At 34.2% G+C, this 18055-nt stretch overlaps 2 protein-coding genes across 6 annotated transcripts in view; both read right to left on the bottom strand.

The window, feature by feature from the left end:
* The window catches only part of ogdhl (oxoglutarate dehydrogenase L), a 36140-nt gene extending 26758 nt beyond the window's left edge, over nucleotides 1–9382 (bottom strand). The window contains exons 1-4 of one of the 3 annotated variants that reach the window (XM_058796021.1): nucleotides 9175–9382; nucleotides 3892–4105; nucleotides 2844–3011; nucleotides 1513–1615 (exon numbers count right to left, since the gene is read on the bottom strand). In XM_058796021.1, the coding sequence (XP_058652004.1) occupies nucleotides 1513–1615; nucleotides 2844–3011; nucleotides 3892–4095 (475 nt within the window). In that variant the 5' untranslated portion in view covers nucleotides 4096–4105; nucleotides 9175–9382. The remainder of the gene's footprint in view (nucleotides 1–1512; nucleotides 1616–2843; nucleotides 3012–3891; nucleotides 4106–9174) is intronic. The other 2 variants (XM_058796019.1, XM_058796020.1) reach the window with 2 other exon arrangements.
* Nucleotides 9383–11594: 2212 nt separating this feature from the next.
* parga (poly (ADP-ribose) glycohydrolase a) overlaps nucleotides 11595–18055 on the bottom strand; it is a 31107-nt gene continuing 24646 nt past the window's right edge. For all 3 annotated transcript variants that reach the window (XM_058796443.1, XM_058796442.1, XM_058796441.1), the window contains 5 exons: nucleotides 15510–15588; nucleotides 15221–15329; nucleotides 14880–14985; nucleotides 13436–13564; nucleotides 11595–12525 (listed from right to left, as the gene is read on the bottom strand). In XM_058796443.1, the coding sequence (XP_058652426.1) occupies nucleotides 12338–12525; nucleotides 13436–13564; nucleotides 14880–14985; nucleotides 15221–15329; nucleotides 15510–15588 (611 nt within the window). In that variant the 3' untranslated portion in view covers nucleotides 11595–12337. The remainder of the gene's footprint in view (nucleotides 12526–13435; nucleotides 13565–14879; nucleotides 14986–15220; nucleotides 15330–15509; nucleotides 15589–18055) is intronic.

Genomic DNA, 18055 nt, shown 5'->3' with positions numbered 1-18055 from the left:
GCGCCTAAAAGCGGACACATACGCACTCTCTCTCCCACTTTCCATTAACGGAGCACTATGAGTCACCAAATAACCAAAACGCAAGCAGCAGTGTTACTAAACGTCATTACAATAATCTTGATCCTTATATAATATGAAGTGCTATCAGCTCTGATTATGAGATTGGGAAAGTAACTTCCAATGGTCTTCGGAAGCCCTGAGCTCAAATAAAAAGACTGATCTAAAAGATTAAACTGAGGAACATCTTAGAAATAGCACGGCATTGGGTTTTATGTGCACAGAATCCATATATTCTATACATTCAGCATATTTAATGGTTAATATTTTGCATTTTAATGATATGGGGGTCACAATTTGTCATTTGATGAATGGTCTAATAACTGGAAGTCCTCACTTTGCAATGAAAGTGTTTTTTTTCAGTCAGCTCCAACAATCTAATTTTCCTTTCATAATTAAAAAGGAGATGTATGCAGCGGATGGGTGCAGCTTTGTTGCTACAGTGACGTATAAACACAGTGGCTGGGGTTGGCAAGGTCAGCCACCAATTACATTAGACACAGCTCCGGTAGCTTGCGCTGCCTTGTAATGCAATACAGAACTGTAGCGCTGACGCTAGATAAAATAAACCACAAAGATAAAGATTAAATTAAAAATGAAAAGACAAATATTGTTGTATATTTTTGGAAGCCTGAAATCTGTGGGTCAATGACATAAGAGTGTCCACGATAAAGGTAATAATAATAATAATAATAATAATAATAATAATAAATTTTAAAACATATTCTTAGAAATATATTGTTTGTATTCATGTTGGTTTCATATGATTTTGAAAAAAAATCTAAATTCAATTCAATGACTTATTTAAAACATAAAAATTCAATATCAAGAGTCACATCATGACATAATTTTATATCCTGAACTAACCTTTCCTTGTCATAAAAAGATAAAATTATATGGCATTTTAAGAATTGAATTATCTTGATACATAGTCATGTGTATGTAATTTATAGTTTTAAGTTTTTTTTTCTCCAAATATCAAAAGCAACAGAGCAGTTTTATAAAATTTAGTAAAAATATATTTTTTAAAATATGAAAATATTTTTTTCTTTATTACATTATCTGGACAGGTCTTAAGTTTTTTTTAAAGACATTGTAATACAGAAATGCTTATCATAGAAGATGACAATGTCAATATGATTTGCATTCTTAATGACTAGACAAAATATGACATTGTCACGTCATTAAGTCTGTAAGATGCAAAGTATTTAGCAGTAATTAGGAGTTCCTATTCAAAGAGAAGTGTATTACTCAGCAGCTGCAGTATTGGATGGTGCTGAGGGGGAGGCTAACAAAGAATAATAGCAAAATCACTCTTAAGGATGAGCCCCAAGCAAGGAACTAAGTCAGCATTTACTGGATGTTTTCATAACAAAGATCCTTCTTAAAGTAGGACACTGAAAGGAAGTGAGTGTTTATCAGAATCATGTTAAATATGCTAAATAGATATCTCACCAAGCTTGTCAATTGACGTGATTAAATCTGAGGGAACGAAGGAATCCAGATCGGCAGTGAGGATACCAAGAGGGTCCAGCCTGGCCACATGGTGACCACGGACCTAAAGTGAGAAAAACGCACATGATTGAATGTGACTTGCCATCTCCATAATCACAGAAAAACAAGAACCAGAAGCAAGACTGAGCCAGGAAGTGCATTCCCTCAACTAGGGGATATATGACCCGCACGAATATGAACCAGCATGACACATGACTAACAAATCTCACAAGGATTCACAATAAATTGAACATACAATCCCAACAGGCTGGCAACAGGAGATGGAAAGAAAATGCTGGCTTTGCCAAAAGACGAAATTTAATAAATCCCTATGATACTTCGTCTAATTAATTAGAGGAAGCAGGGAAAATGTTACCACCTGTTTTGATTCAAGCAATCTCTTTGATATTTTCATTTTCAAAAGGGAAAAAGCTAGTCTAATTAGGTTAGAATTAATCACGTGATTTGCATAACTACACAGGGACACTATAAAATGCATGGATGTACAGGCCCATCTTTGATTTGTTGCAGTATGATTTGATTATTTTATCAAAATAATTTATTGTGTATCAGATTCTCTTAACTGAAAAAAAAAATTCTGAAATTCTGCATTTCTGTCTCTAATCTTCAGTCTAAAGGCCTATGCACATCAAGAACGATAACTGTAATAACATCCACACCAACAGATGGAAAAGTTCTGTTTAAGCACACACTGCTGGGAAAAAAAATGTGATACCAACAATATTGTTCCTCTGTGTTGTTATTGCTATAGCTGTGGCGAAAGACTTTGCTATTGTTAAACTTTACTATTTATAAAACTTAGTTATGGTTATCGTTATAGTTATCATTGGTGGTTAAACAGAATAGTTCACCCAAAAACTAAAATTTGCTGGAAATTAACCTTCAGGCCATCCAAGATGTAGACGTGTTTAATTCTTCATCAGAACAGATTTGGAGAAATTTAGAATTACATCAATTGCTCACCAAAGGATGAATGGGTGCCGTCAGAATAAGAGTTCAAACAGCTGATGAAAACATCACGATAATCCACATGACTCTAGTTCATCAATGAACACCTTGTGAAGTGAAAAGCTGTGTGTTTGTAAGGAACAAGTCGATCATTAAGACATTTCACTGCAGCGAGCAAGTGATGTAATAATACATTTCTCCAAATCTGTTCAGATGGGGGGAAAAACTCATCCACATCTTGGATGGCCTGAGGGTGAGTACAATTTCAGCAAAATTTCATTCTTGAGTGAGCTATTCCTTTAACCCAGAGCTCCTCACTTTACCTGATAGGCTCTGATAAGGGTGTGGACTGCCAAATGATCCTCCACCACCTTCTCTGACATGGCAGGTGTCTGGGACATGGCTCGTCCCTGGAGCAGCGCAGACAGACGCTTCTCTCCAGTCTCCTCTGAACCGCTGGCTTGGGCGTTACGAAAGTATGCATCCCAAGACTGTTGCAAATATAGCAAGAGCACATTTCAAAAAGTCAAATTTTCTTATTAATTCAAAACAAAAAGCTTCAGAGTCAACTGATGTTGAAAAGACCATTTACTCTCACTCTAATGTCATTTCAATTCCATATGACTGTGTAACTCAAAAGGATATATATATATATATATATATATAGCAAAATGTCCAAGCTGTTTATTTTCTCTAGTCCCCATCCACTTTTACTGTACAGAGGAGCTTAAACAGTCTGCTAAATACTTCATCTTGTGTTCCATGCAAGAAAAATGACATGAGGGTGATTAAATGATCACCAAGGTCATGGGTTTGAGTCTCAGGCATGTATACCCTGAACGCAATATAAGTTGCTTTGGATAAAAAGTGTCTGCCAAAAGCATATTGTTGACAAACTAAAACCATAAAAAAAAAAAAACACATTTTCATTACTTAAAATAAAAAAAGAAAACTTACTCTATTTCAGCTATTGCAAAGTCAAAATTTCTCATTATCATTAAGTGAAGAACTAAAATAACAACTAAATAAACAAAAATCAAAAGCTGAAGGTAAAAAAAAAGACATTTATAAAAAATTATATTAAAAAAATGACTAAAAAAACAACAAAATTACTCAAATTAAAATGTCAAAGAAAAAGTAAAAATAAAATCTAATTCAAAATATTAACAAAATATAATAGTATATCAATGTTACTACAATAACACTTTAACACTTATGTAAATGCCAAAGCATGAAATGAGCAAAAGGGGTATTGGAATTGTAACAGAACATATGAGATCATTTTTAGCATTGCAGTGCACTTATTTGCAAGCACACTAGGTTTCTGAACTGTGCCGGAGTTGGAGTGTCTTTAGTAGATGTTCACTGCACCTCATGAACATTTTTGTGATCCTCCAGCCAAGCGTAGTACATCTCCACGACATAGCTGGAGCTGCAGGCCGCCAATGAGGGCTCAGCAGCCCCACTTGAACAGTTACGACGTGGGTCAAAAATTCGTCTCCCTGTCCCCACGTGCCCCCTCATCCATTGGCTACTGCTTCTTAGGGCACCAGCCAGGGACCTCAGCTGACTCATGTCTGAAAAACTTCATAAATAGGAAACAGAAAGCTATTATGGCAGAATTAATCAACAGATCTGTTCTTGGAAGGTCTTGAGAAAAATCTTTCAAAAAAAATTATTATTATTTTTTTTTATTCAGAAAATGTGTATTTCAGTCATTCTTGAGACATGGGACAAAACATGTCCAGCAATTGTAACTGCTATTAGGTTTAAAAATAAAAACATATTTTCCATTTTAAATGTTATGGGGATTAATAATAGAATGTATTTAACACAATTATCCCCTTCAATTTAATTTTATCATTATTATGTGAAATCTATGACACTTATTGCTTATTGTCTTCTCACTACATCTAAAACAGTGTGTCCACAGAGAAGGGTTCAATCATTCATATGCTATAAAATAATAAAAAAAAAGATTTTTAATGATGAAAAAGCCCTTATGAAACGCAACACTTAATAATGTCTCATATCAAAGTAAGGTTGTTTTTCAGTGACACATGCATGTTTCATAAGGTTTCAAAGTTGTGTCCCCACTTTTAGTCAACACCATCAGACATTTACTAAAATGTAATAAAATCCGTCAGATGTCACCACCATAAGATTTTGTGTTCCAATGATATATCAAAATACTTAAATGTGACTCTTGAATAAAAGCTTTATAAACAATAACATACTGTTTTGTTGCATTTGTTTTAATACAGTAATCGATTGATTCAATGTATTTGATAGTTAAAAATGACTACATCACCACCGTCAGATGTGTCACCTCCGTCAGATTAATATTTTGATAATATTTCATTATGATATTTTATATCTGTTGTGGAATTGTTGGTCACATGTGAAAGTGTAATCTGTCTGCTATATGACAATGTGTTTTGAAATGTTAAAAACATCTTGCTGTTAAAGATAAAGTTGAAATTATATTACAATTTTGGTAAATGATTTATAATACCATCAAATAAACTATGCATGAGATCTAATGATATTCTTTTATGCCATGGTCTGTCTGAATACTCGATTCTGATTGGCTGGCAGGTGTTGATTAAATTCGTTGAACCGCAGAGGTAGCTCCAGGTCAATTTAATCACGTTCTATATTAATGCGCTTCCTATAAACATTGGTAACCATAGTAACATACAGTTACAGTTGAATAGTAATACAGACGAAAATAACTGTAATTTTTATCGTTTCTGGTCAAATATTGCAGCGCAAATATTATTAACATCTTTAATATGTGAATGCTGGCACATGACCATGGCATAAAGGGGATAATCAACGGCTAGCTGTGCATTAAACGATTTGAATGCACTTCGCGGAGCCTCCACGTCGTGCATTCAAATCGTTTAATGCACAGCTAGCCGTTGATTATCCCTTACATAATTCTTATTAGCATGGTCTCTAAAATATATTTATATTTTTTAAATGTGAAAAAGTATAAAAGTTTTAAAATTACGAGAGTTAGAGTATCAGCAGGTACCTTCTTGAGCCACGGCACAACATTCAGGTAAATTGGGCCAGCTGTTCAGTTAAAATGGGCCAATATAAAAAGAGAACAGCACAGGTAATTTCAGCTTAATTCATTTTATTTTTAACAGTAAATTGACACTATTGCCTTTAGTGCGCCATAGCAACACCATAAATGTATTTCATTAATTATCAAGTTGAATGAATATTTAATTAAACAATGCTATTAAAAATGAACTCATCATGTTGGATTGTGTTTCAGTGCATTGGTGTCTTTTGTGTGCATGTATTTGTGTATGCTTGTATTTTTTTATTTTTTTTAAAGACTTTTAAAGATTTTGTATGGATACATATCTAGGCTTATACACCTATTTTCACCCTCAATTTCTGTCTAAAAGTGTGTGTGTGTGTGTGTTTGCGTTTTTGTGACAAATGAGGACATAAATTTGTATAATGACAAGGGTATGACATAGGTATTACAAGGAGAAGGTGACTTTTCAGGACATTACCCCATGTCCCCACTTTTCAAAACGCTTATAAATCACACAGAATGGAGTGTATTGAAAATCTGGAATAGCACAAAGTTTCCTGTAAGGGGTAGGTTTAGGTGTACGGTTGGTGTAGGGCAATAGCACATACAGTTTGTACAGTATAAAACCATTACGCCTATGGGATGTCCCCACTGGTCACACAAACAAACGTGTGTGTGTATGCAGCCCAATTTAACTGAAAATTTTGACCCATTTTAGCTTAACCAGCCATTTCTACCTAAAATGACCTTTTTCACAAAAATCAAAGTTTCTTTTATAAATTAAACTTTTTTTATTTGAAAGAGCATGTCAAAACATTGTTCATAAACCTTTGCTTTGTTGGTAAGCTTACGTATAATTTTTATAGTGTTTATAGAATGTTGATGTTTTTATGTAATTGTTTTGAGTTATGGATTGCTGAACTTCTTGTCTGCAAAACAAATTTACCTTCGGGTACTATTAAAGATACCTTGACCTATAATTAATTTAGTACCCTTAATGAAATTTTCTATGTCAGGCTCAATTACCTTCCCATTTCTCTGACAAGCTTCATGTAACACTCTGCCCTGCCCGCCTTAAAAAACTCAGAAAAATTATTGTTACATGTCAACAAGTGTTGAAGCAACAATGCAAGATCAGTTATTGTGATTTTTTTGTAAAAATTTAAAGAGATATGATGCTACGACCTTATTTGGCCCATTTTACCTGATAGCACATTTTAGCTGACTTCAAGTTCACCCTACTATCATACTAACTAACAGGGCTGGGTAGATTACTTACAAATTGTAATCCGTTACTGATTACAGATTACATGACAAAAATTGTAGTCAGTAACGTAATCCGTTACATTACACATTTTAGGTAATATAATCAGATTACTTTTAGATTACTTTTGATTTAACTCGTTTATCACATTGATTTAAATAGGATTATCTTGTAGCATAATGATGTAAAAAATGCAAAGAGTAATAAAACTTACTAAATGTTACCATTGTAGAAAATTAAACCATTAAACCATTGTTAAATGCTAAATGTTAGATGTTAAAATGTTAAATATTACTAAACTTTACCATTCATTGTAATTTACAACATGAAGTGCATTAAACATTATATTACATCAAGGTTTCCCAAACTAGGGTTCGTAAAGGAACTGCAAGGGGGTTGTGAGTTTAAAAGCTAACAATTAATTAAATAATAAAAAATTAAAATTAAAATAAATAATTTTAAAACAAAGTCCTTTTCGAGGAAAGTCTCTTCACTTGGTAGCCATATTTGCAATGCCTCCGGGCAGCTCGTACAAAACCAAGACCTATCTTATTGAATGGGGGAATCCTGAAATCTCAAAAACTGCTTGCTGAACTCACAATTAAATTAGATTTCTAAAGTCTTTGTTTTAAAATAACAATTAAAATAAAACTAACTAAAAAAGATGCCATGTGATCATAAATCAACATCAAAGAAACTGTGAACATGCAAATGTGATACTTAATTATTGAAATATGTATTTTAAAATCTCAGGGGTACTTAAAGTAAATATATTTGGTGAATAAGGTTTAGATGACAAAAAGTTTTGGAATGCCTGCATTACATGTAACTAAGAAATAACGTGAATATGTGCATTTTAATTAGTTATAATTAATAATACATGGTTAAAAAACCTACAGAGTAATAATTCAAATAAAAATGAATGTGTTCATCAGTAGTTGATGCAATGTTGAAACCCTTCTTTAACATGAAACAATTTTTGTAAATACAGTGTTCAAATGCAGTCGCCACCTGACTAAAGACTGATCTTTGCGTGAATGTCCACAAAACTGGACTATATATACATACTGTATATAATATGTATATAATCGGTAGGCTATTTTAGAAAGGAAAATTTAAAAGATGAAAAAGAGAAATTAGGGAGAATCAATGAATTATGAATAATTTATTGCTATTGTGTGAATAATTTGTAATCATGTAATCCATAAAAAAGTAACTGTAGTCTGATTACGAGTATTTTAAAATATAACTTACTCTAATTACAAAGTACTTAATTTTTGGAATCTGATTGCGTAATCCAGATTACATGTAATCAGTTACTACCCAGCTCTGCTAACTAACTACTAATACACTGTTTAAAAGTATAATTGTTCAGAATGTGTATTTTTACTGGTTTACTAGCTAAAAAATAATAATAATTGTAATCCTTCAAAAATGTGTGCGTTTTCAAAAAATTTATGTATTTAAAAATAGCTGTTTACATTTTAATACTATATCATGCTTTTATATTATTTTATGAACAAATCTAAATTAACATGTATAAAATATATTTTTTTTGCTGAGATTTGATGCAGTGACACAATTTTGCGTCGTGATTACGTAATGACAACACCGCTAAATGTCGTAATTTAGCAACTTTTAGCAACAAATCAACCTTCCTTTAGCAACTTCCCCTGAAAATTAGTTGGCAACACTGCTTGTTGGTTAAACTAGTTGGCAAGCATGGTACTTCAAGTAAAGATAGTCAACCAATGTGGTCTTTCTGGTTTTAAATTTAAGCAGGCCAGTTTGTATGAGGTGGTAGGGTGACCTGCTTCATGTAGCCTACATAAATAATAATAATAATAATCTAATGTACAACTGAGTGTATTGTAATGCTATTTTCCAAAAGTAGGCTACTACTTATTTCTTTAAAAAAGAGAAAAAGTAAAACAAAACTGCACCTACGCCTTTAAAAATATCCTCGTTGATGCCGCCAGTGCATTTATGGATGCTCTTATGAATTACTATAACCACATTGTGCATAAAAATGATGCTCTATCTAATAGCCTAGCTTCAAATAGGCTACCGGCAATTTATGAAAAGAGCTTTTAAACAGAACTCGACCTTCATCTCCACCTATTCAATGACAAATTGACTTGAACAACGTAAAAGCCCGTTTCCACAATCACTTCAAATACATTTATGCGACATAAGTATATGAGCGGACAGTCGTAAAGATGCATCGATTGGCCAGTTTTTACGCATCTAGGTTATAGGCTATGTTTTTATTCGCGCGACACACGTAACGTCCACGTAGCTCTTCCTCTACGTCATAACAAATATATTTCACCTTGACTGCGCGCAGATGAAGATGGTCCCCTTGAGTTCAAATGCGTTCTGTCGTATGATTCAGGCTGGAGTTTGTTTTCTCTGTCCTATAATCTCTCCAACGTCAATCCGTCTCATAATCCGCATGCACACGCTGAACGCGGTACTGCAGTCGCTCACTTTGCTCTAAACTGCAGCATCAAAAATAACACCTGGTTTAGAGTATCGTTTCTTTGACTTTTTATCTTTGTACAGTTTTGCTGTTATATAGCAATTTTTATTACGTTGCCACACCATGAAATACTTCACACTTATGGGCAAACATCCAGTTCACTAAAATTGCGTTAATGGACAAAATAAATAATACACGAGAAAGCACCTGAGCTGTGATGCCTATGGAAAGGGATCAGATAGCCTTTAACCTACCTGCATATCAGAGCTGGGTACCAATCAGAATTGAAATAAGTGAGAATGCCTTGGAAATCGCTAATTTTGAATTGCAGAGGTAGTTAAGGTGAAATTGTATAACCCTAAACATAATATGAGTAAATGGGGAAATTAATAAACAAAATGGCATAATTATTAAAAATATTTAAATCATTACAAAAAGATCAAATGGTTACAATTCATTATACATTTTTATTTTAATAGAAAAATAAACCAAAACCATTAACCATCATTAAAGAGCTGGGTGACTCATCAAATTCAAGTTGAAAATGGACACTGAAAAAAAAATGCTTGGCTCTTCCACTTCCTACAATGCTTTTAATGCACTTTTCTTTTAATAAAGGTTAAACGGTAATTAACAGACAAGCATAAATACCGGCAACCACCGCGTTTAGAATTCTATGAAATATTTATAAAAATGACTTCAAATGAAGTTGTGCCAGGGCTTAATTAGAACATTGATATTTTCAGTAACCTCTGATTCTTAATCACATTAGACAATTACGCTTTCCTAATTTTCTGAGGGATTGTGCAGAATTCACTTGACCATGTGGTTTCAGTCATCTAGATTGATGGTCTTTACGTTGGTGGATTTTACAGTCTGAGCTAATTGCCTTCCCTCCCCCTCAGTACCTCAAAACTAGTTTCATCACTCTTAATGGCCAACAACCAGAAAAAATAAAGCATTGCCATTAATCATCAACTGGGCTGCTCTAACAGTCGTTTCAAAAGTAAAACAGGCATGATTAAAATACAGCATTAAGAGAATGCCAAATGCATGATTTTTAGGATCAAAGCGTTTTGTGTGACCTTTTTATGTGTGGAAAAATATACTATCAATTCTGACTCTTCAACAGAGATATTAACATTAGTGATAGACTGCACATTTGTACTATATGGAGCAGCATTCATGCTATAAGCACAAAAAGCGCTGCATAACAGCAAAATAGTACAAGATGCCATATGTGCCACAGGTTCATATTGTGGTGCTGTTATACATGTCATTATAATAAAACATCTACATTTGTCCCTCTGTTCTTGATCAGTGCCATAATCGAAACTCGAGATTGGAGGACTGTCAGAGCAAAAAGCGCCTTGTAACCAAGCATAAGTAAGGTCATGCAATTATAAGTGAAAATGCCATTTTGGTGCTCTCTGACTTCAGCTCTTGAAACAGACGGAGCTGAGAGCCTTCCTTAGCAGGGATCTTATTAAAGTCAGCCGTCATTTAAAAAAATAAATATAATTTGATACTTCCGTGCCCACAATTTCATTGTTCATGAAACAAATGTTGACAAGAATGTAATGCTTCTTAACTCATTTCATTGACATTTAAATTTCTATTAAAGTCTGGCCCTTTATTGACCCCGGTTTTTGAAAAAAAAAAAAAAATAACATGGGGATACTGCATCTGTTATAAAACAATAGAGCAGTTATGGGACCATCTTTTGGTTGCCAAGTGGCACTTGTGTTCTGGGCTGAACTGATGAAAACCCTCAAAAGCATTTGAGGTTGATTAGGAACAGCTATGCCAAAAGATGGTGATCAAAAGGGGTCAGTTAGGTTAAACTAAAACTACAATTTATGACTCTAACATGGTTCAGTTAAGCAGCATTATATACAATTAAGGTGTATACATGCTGGACAAAGCCAAGCTTCAATCTTGGTCTATTGGTCCAATTTTGCAAAAATCAGAGTGTTAATATGATATTTCAAAAAGAACAAATATTTAGCTCAACTGAAATGTGACTTCAAGTAAATGTAAAAGATACATTGTAAAGATAAATCGTAAACCTTGCAATAATGTAGCATGGCGAAGACTGAAAGGATAATTTTTCATTGTGATGACTTTGATAGATAGCATTGACTTTGTAACTGAGCATATATAAATTTAAAATATTTAATAAATCATAGGTACTGTAAACAAGTTTAAGTCATTAAATACAGTGCAAAAGCTGAGGTTTGCATCCACGTGTTGAAAAAACAGCCGACAAGTATCTGAATCAACAATTTTAATTATCAAATCATAATAAAATAAAGAGCAAAACATATGAAAATATTCACTACCTTTAAATATCAACCCTCTAATCAAATCAAATGAAACTGTAAAAACCTTGAGCGTAATAAATCGCTAAAAATGTCATGCAGAGACTATATACGTTTTCCCACAATCTGATTTGCAGCAGTTCCATTAGTTTTTTTCCCAACAGGTAATATTCCTTTTCACATCTTTCATGATCAAACCTTTTCATATTTGAGGAACTTAAAAAAAAAAAAAAAAAAAAGGATAAGTCTTGTGCAATACATTTCATAATCAAGTGTCAAAGGGAACTTTACTGTGTATTTAGAAGTTCTCATGCATATTTTGTTATTTATGTTTACACACTCTATTGTGAATCACTGTTAGTTCCTGAATAAGAAAATTTAAAAGACTACACCTCAGTCACCCAACTTAACTAAGATCATACAGTAAATTTGATCCCAGGGAAGCTTGTCTGGCATTCCAGAAAAAACTATCCTGGGATCAAACCTAGATGATGTTCACCAGAAATAAGGATTTCCAGTCTAGTGCTATACTTTCTGTCCCCTTATTCATAATGACTTGAAACTTACTCACTGGAACAAAAAAAGGAAAAGAAAGGCATAATGTGCTCTCAAGACAATCACCCAAAAAGTCTTTCTAAAGGAAAAGAAAGCACTGAGGCATTTGGACAGGTTGAGTTAGCCGTTGACCAGCATTAATGGCAGTCTGCAGGACAGGGGGAAGGCGCAGTGGTTAAGTTGCTGTCGCTGGGGCTGGGGCTGGGCTCGGCGTCCATATTTGTATTGACCTTATCATAGATGTACCCATAGAGACTGATGTTAGGCCTGTGGAGATGCTTTGACACCACATTAGAGTACTGCTTTAAGTAGAAGTACAGAGTGCCTGAGAGACAGAGAGAGAGAGTAAAAGAAGAGAGAAAAAAAAAAAAGATTTGAGGGATGGCGAGCATCATGGCGTCAGCCGAGTCTAGAGCCATTCATAAATCACAGAGCGCACGAGTTTACTGCCGTCTCCACTTTAGTACAATAGATGGCTGACAGCGTTTTCTCAAAAAGGTTTCAATAAATGTCAAAAAGGAAAAATGGGACAGAAACAGTGGGGTCAGTTGAGGCAGAATTTCACGATACCAAAAAGCACTAATGGTATCATTTAATTATGTGAAACAAATGGTTCAATATTGCAGTAATTTCAAAATTAGCAAATGTATTGTACGTTTTGTCATATTTATTTGATTTGCCAGAGTATTTAATTTAATTTTTGTCTTTTTACACACACATATACAACCATTCAAAAGTTTAGCCAGGAAGAATTTGTTTTTTTTAAAGAAATTAACACTTATTCTGTAAGTATACATTAATTTGATTAAAAAAAAATAAATAAATAAAAAGTCAGCAAAGACTTTTACATTGTTATAAAAATCATATTTTCAATAAATGCATCAAAGATTTCAGAAAACAAAGTATCATAGTTTTCACTCAAATGTTAAGCAGCAAATCAACATATTAGAATGATATCTAAAGGATCATGTGGCACTGAAGACTGGAGTAATGGCTGCTGAAAATTCAGTTCTACCATCATGGGAATAAATGCATTAAAATATATTAAAATAATAATAATAAAAACTTTTAAAATAGTAGCAATATTTCACAATATTCATGTTTTTACTGTATTTATAACAAATAAATGCAGCCTACACACATCCAATGAGCACAAACATTCATTTTTAAAAATGTGCATGAGAAATCTGAAACAGATCGGTCCAAAAATGATGCAAATGCAACAGCCTCCTTACCGACAGTGACACACTTGTCTTTAAGAAATTTGTACAAGTCATTCACGTCCCTCATGAGTTCCTCATCTCCAAAAGTGAAGTAGGCCATATCTCTCCCCGCCTCAGAAGCTGCCATCAACTGCAGCAGAGCTGGAAGGACAAATGGACACAGCGGACAGTGAGCAAAAGTTTCACTGGGCCTGCAGCCATAAACACCATTTAAGAAAGCTTACATATTTCACATTCATTTCTCTTTAAAGCATGCATCCCTAAACAGAAATGACATGCATTCATTTATGCATAGATTCCTGTCATTAATGCATGGGAATATAGAACACAAAAGAAGAAAAATGCTATGTAGATACCCCTCCCACCCCCATTAGCAAAATGAAGGGCCAATCAACTGCTGCATGTTCTATGTATGACTGATATTCTCTGAGCTTCCGGAGTAAATAGTGATAGCTGCCCAACCCAAATGACTAAACGTGGGGTAATACATCACTAACAGCAGTGTGTGGATTCCTTTGTTTTGCTCCATGTTCCTAGCTGTAGAAAAAATGACTGACACATCCAATTTTTTTTTTAAGGTAAATAATCCATGTCTAACAACCCCTATTAAGAGACTCAATCATAGTCACCCAGCTTCAAATTGAGTCTAAAGATTTTAAATATTTAAAGAGGTTGAATGTAGCCCTCTGATGAATGAACGTTGTTCAAATGAGAGCAGCCAATTACAATGGGTAATCTGTAGTCAAACCAGCACTAAACTAAACGGATTGGCCCAAAATACTCAGCCTCAAGATGAATTTAGTGTGTGGCAAGTCATTTGGAGAAATTAACTAACTCCACACATACAGACGGCCCATGGTTCAACAATGATGAACTATCAAAGATGGAATCATCTTATGAAATGGTTTCCAGCCTTACAACAGAAAACAATCAGCTGGCACAAGCTTGCCATGAATTTATGGATGAGGCTGGAAAATCAGTTGCAATTTTAATGGAAAACATAAATGTGTGTCAGCTGATCAATAACAGGAAAGTGGAAAAACATGTCTTGGGTCAAAAAAACAAAGTGAGAGAGCTTCTCTGTATTGTCTGATTGCTAAAATACAATAAAATCAGAAATGATTAAAAAAAATGAAAATCTAATGATAAATATGCTCAGCTGACCATGTATGATCATTTCTCATACTACAAATTATAATGGTGTGATGCCTACATTCATTTGTAGCATTTAAGATGCTGATTTAAGGTTTTATTTTATTAGACAGTATAGCAACACAGACATTAAATATCAGTCATTAAATAACTAACAGTTAGAATCTCAATAATGGTCATAATTGTAATATTGGTGCATGAAAATTCAGACAGAAATGTCCTATAAGAGTCCTTCTTTAAAACTGTGTAGCTTCACTTTGTGAGGAATGATAGTTTTATTTTCCATTCCACGACCTGCATGTACCTTTGAGTCGCGTGTCGCCTCCAAATGCACCACATCCCCAGTTTCCTGTGGCAACAGCAGAGAGGTTCTCAGGGTTCACAGCAGGTCGCATGAAACCGCAATATGCCTGAAAACAGGAGACAGCCTTATATTGTAGAGGAACAAATACAAGCTAATCACAGCAGAATACAAGAGACTCACAAGAAGACTCATGTCATGCCTCATTAAATCCTCTAAGCAACACAGACTGGCAAGGTTAAGGAAATCAAAGGCCATTAGAGCTTGACAGAGGTCAAGGATTTGCCAATTTCATGTCATCAGTTTGAAACACAGAAGAATATTTGCTTGAAGACTTTGCTGACCTTGTTTAGCTCTCGGATCATTTTCTCAGGCTGAAACTGTTCCATGAAATTCCTGTATTTCAGTGCATCCATGGCCACGATTTCGGTGCACCTCCGCTGCCACCCGTCTCTGAAAATGGGAAAAGATGTTTATTTTATTCTGGGCTTTTTACTATCCGCAAACCATGGCATTTGTGTCTTGGTTGCTTGGTTATGTTCAGGGTAGTTAACTACATTTTTAAAAGTGTAGAAACCTATTTAAGAGGCGTTTCCTAAGTTATTATAATCAGTAATCCATTATTGCCATTACCTGGGAATCTCATCTTTGTGATTGGCTTTCCATCTGAAGCTCTCTGCATAGCCAGAGTACTTGCTGTATTGCTCTGTGCCTAAAGGAAGACCAAAGAAATAAAACAGAAATACATAAGTTGAGGGTAATTCCTACTACAGTTTCCATAACATTTTCTTGTCCCCAACATATTACAGACAGAAATAATTTTAGATAACCGCAAAATCAAAATTACGTGAACATTAAGGTGAGATTTATATGTGAAATTATTTTTAGTAATAATTTATTACTTAAGTTAAGTGAGGATCTTTTTTTTTTTTTTTTTTTTAGGATTTTACCAAAGCAAAGTCTCTGAGAACCTGACACCTTCTACTTCTGGAGACTCTAGAGTAGGTTATAGTTTATGAAAGTGGTGGCACCTGAGACTAAATGGTTCCGATTGGTTTCACACCTAACTCTTCACACTAATTCGTAATTCTTTTGCAGTTAACATGTGTCTTTTCTTCTCAACTTGTTTTTTTTCTGACCCTGCTGACCCAGTGAGTATTTCGCTGTCCAATGGCCTTAAATCATGCCTTACATTTGCAAATTCTAGTACTGCATTAGCATTGCATCCTTGTCATGGGTTTCTGCTGTATGTATGTGCGTGTATGTGTGTATTAAGTTTCTACTAATATATATATATATATATATATATATATATATATAGTAGAAACTTAATTTCCTGTAAAGCTGCTTTGCAACGATTGTATCGTAAAAAGCGCTATACAAATAAACTTGAATCATGGGCATTTAATAATTTTTGACTTTTCAACCTGAATATAAGGAGTTTTTCACTTCCAGCCTTCATGAACAATTATATATCATTTATAAATGATTAAATAATATTATTAGATTGATGTGGTTTGGAATTGGGGTTTAGGAAAAAAATGATCAGAATATCAACTTGCATAATAATTATATAACCAGCTATATGTTTTCCTTCTTAATGTTTATTTAATTGCATCTCTTTCATTATTTATAATAAGATGTCCAATATTATAAAAAGGTTGTTTCTGATAAAACTGGAAAACTATGATTTTATAAACAATTTTATAAGCTAATATAAAATAGTAATAGCAGTATTAGTAATAATAATTATTATTAATATTACTATTATTAATTTTATTGCTTAGAATATCCATGTAGAAAAACAATATATAGTTTTCCAATTCTATCAGAAACAACTATACTATAACTAGCTAGAAGCACCCTCACTAAATACTGCACTCAATTTTTCTTCTTGATTGTTTTTTAATTGTTTATATCTATTTTACTACTTTTAGGATCCCAACTATCATGAAGACCTCTAGAATCCACGTCCCTCACCTTGATCTAATTAGCGTTTGTGGCCGGTTTCAGTGGCACTCTGACAAAGAGCAATTTCAAGATTAAAATCCAGCCCTTGTACCAACGCTTCAGCATTTCTGCCAAGTCTACTGACGCAGAAAGAGTGCATTAAGGAGCGCGTGTCATGATGCATTACTGGCGGGACATGATTTGCTGCAGTGCAATAGAAACAGAGATGACGATGAATATTTCGTTTGTTGTAATAACCGTGATGGAATGGCTGGATCCATTAGAGAAGGCCGTTCCCGCAGTCATTCATTGTGGCCAGAGGTAATACTGTTAAGTGGAAGGAGGGGGCATCATGGGTGAGAGAGAGAGAGTGTAAGTGAAAGAGAGAGAGATGACTAATATCTGAGGGTATTCTGAGACTGGGGTGGAAAGCTCCAAGTTCACAATGACTTTGAGGCTGATTTGCAGAATTGTAATTCACTAACACAGTTCTGAAAATAACTTCTCAATGGTGTATAACAACATCTGTGCCTCAACCATCAAATCTTTTCCAAACTTCCAGGAAATGACCGTTTCAAAGCTACAATATTTTGATTAAGTTTGTTTATCTGTGCAGCGCTTTGAGTCCTGTGCTTTGTTTGGAAGATGACAGAGGGCATGGGTGGATGAGAAACGAGTGGGACGGCAGGTGTGTGAGTGGGCAACAGCCAATCACAGCACAACATTTCTACATGGCTGTGACTGCAGTCATTCCTTAAAAATAAGGAGAGCATTCAAGTACGCAAACAATTCGCTCTACGCAAACAGACAAAAGATTTGACTCTTGTCAACCATTTAAAACAGGTTCTAAGTGATGTCTATGTGACTTTGAATGTAGGTTTTAAGTAAAGCTGGATGATACTCAGTGATGGACAAGTAACTCTATTGCATTTTAGTTTAAAAAAAAAAAAGTAAGAGGAAAACGCAAAGCTCACTTTGTATCCTGTCTGCATCACCAGATAGGAAAACAAAGACACATGGCACATCATGGTGTCAGCCTTGGAAGAATCTTTTTTATATAACAAGGTAGGAGGTCATACATTTCAGTTTCTCCAAGCAGTCACAGTTTTTCAGGCTCAAATTTCCCTTGAGAAACACTAATAATTTAGAAACATTTATGACACATCAGGGTTATTACAGCAACTAAAACTGTACAAAGCAATTGTTACCTGAAATAAAATATACATTTT

This window comes from Onychostoma macrolepis, chromosome 13, assembly GCF_012432095.1.
Source record: "Onychostoma macrolepis isolate SWU-2019 chromosome 13, ASM1243209v1, whole genome shotgun sequence".
NCBI classification, from domain to species: domain Eukaryota; kingdom Metazoa; phylum Chordata; class Actinopteri; order Cypriniformes; family Cyprinidae; genus Onychostoma; species Onychostoma macrolepis.
The sequence above is the reverse complement of the archived record's forward strand: the minus strand, read 5'-3'. Positions and strand labels throughout refer to the sequence as shown.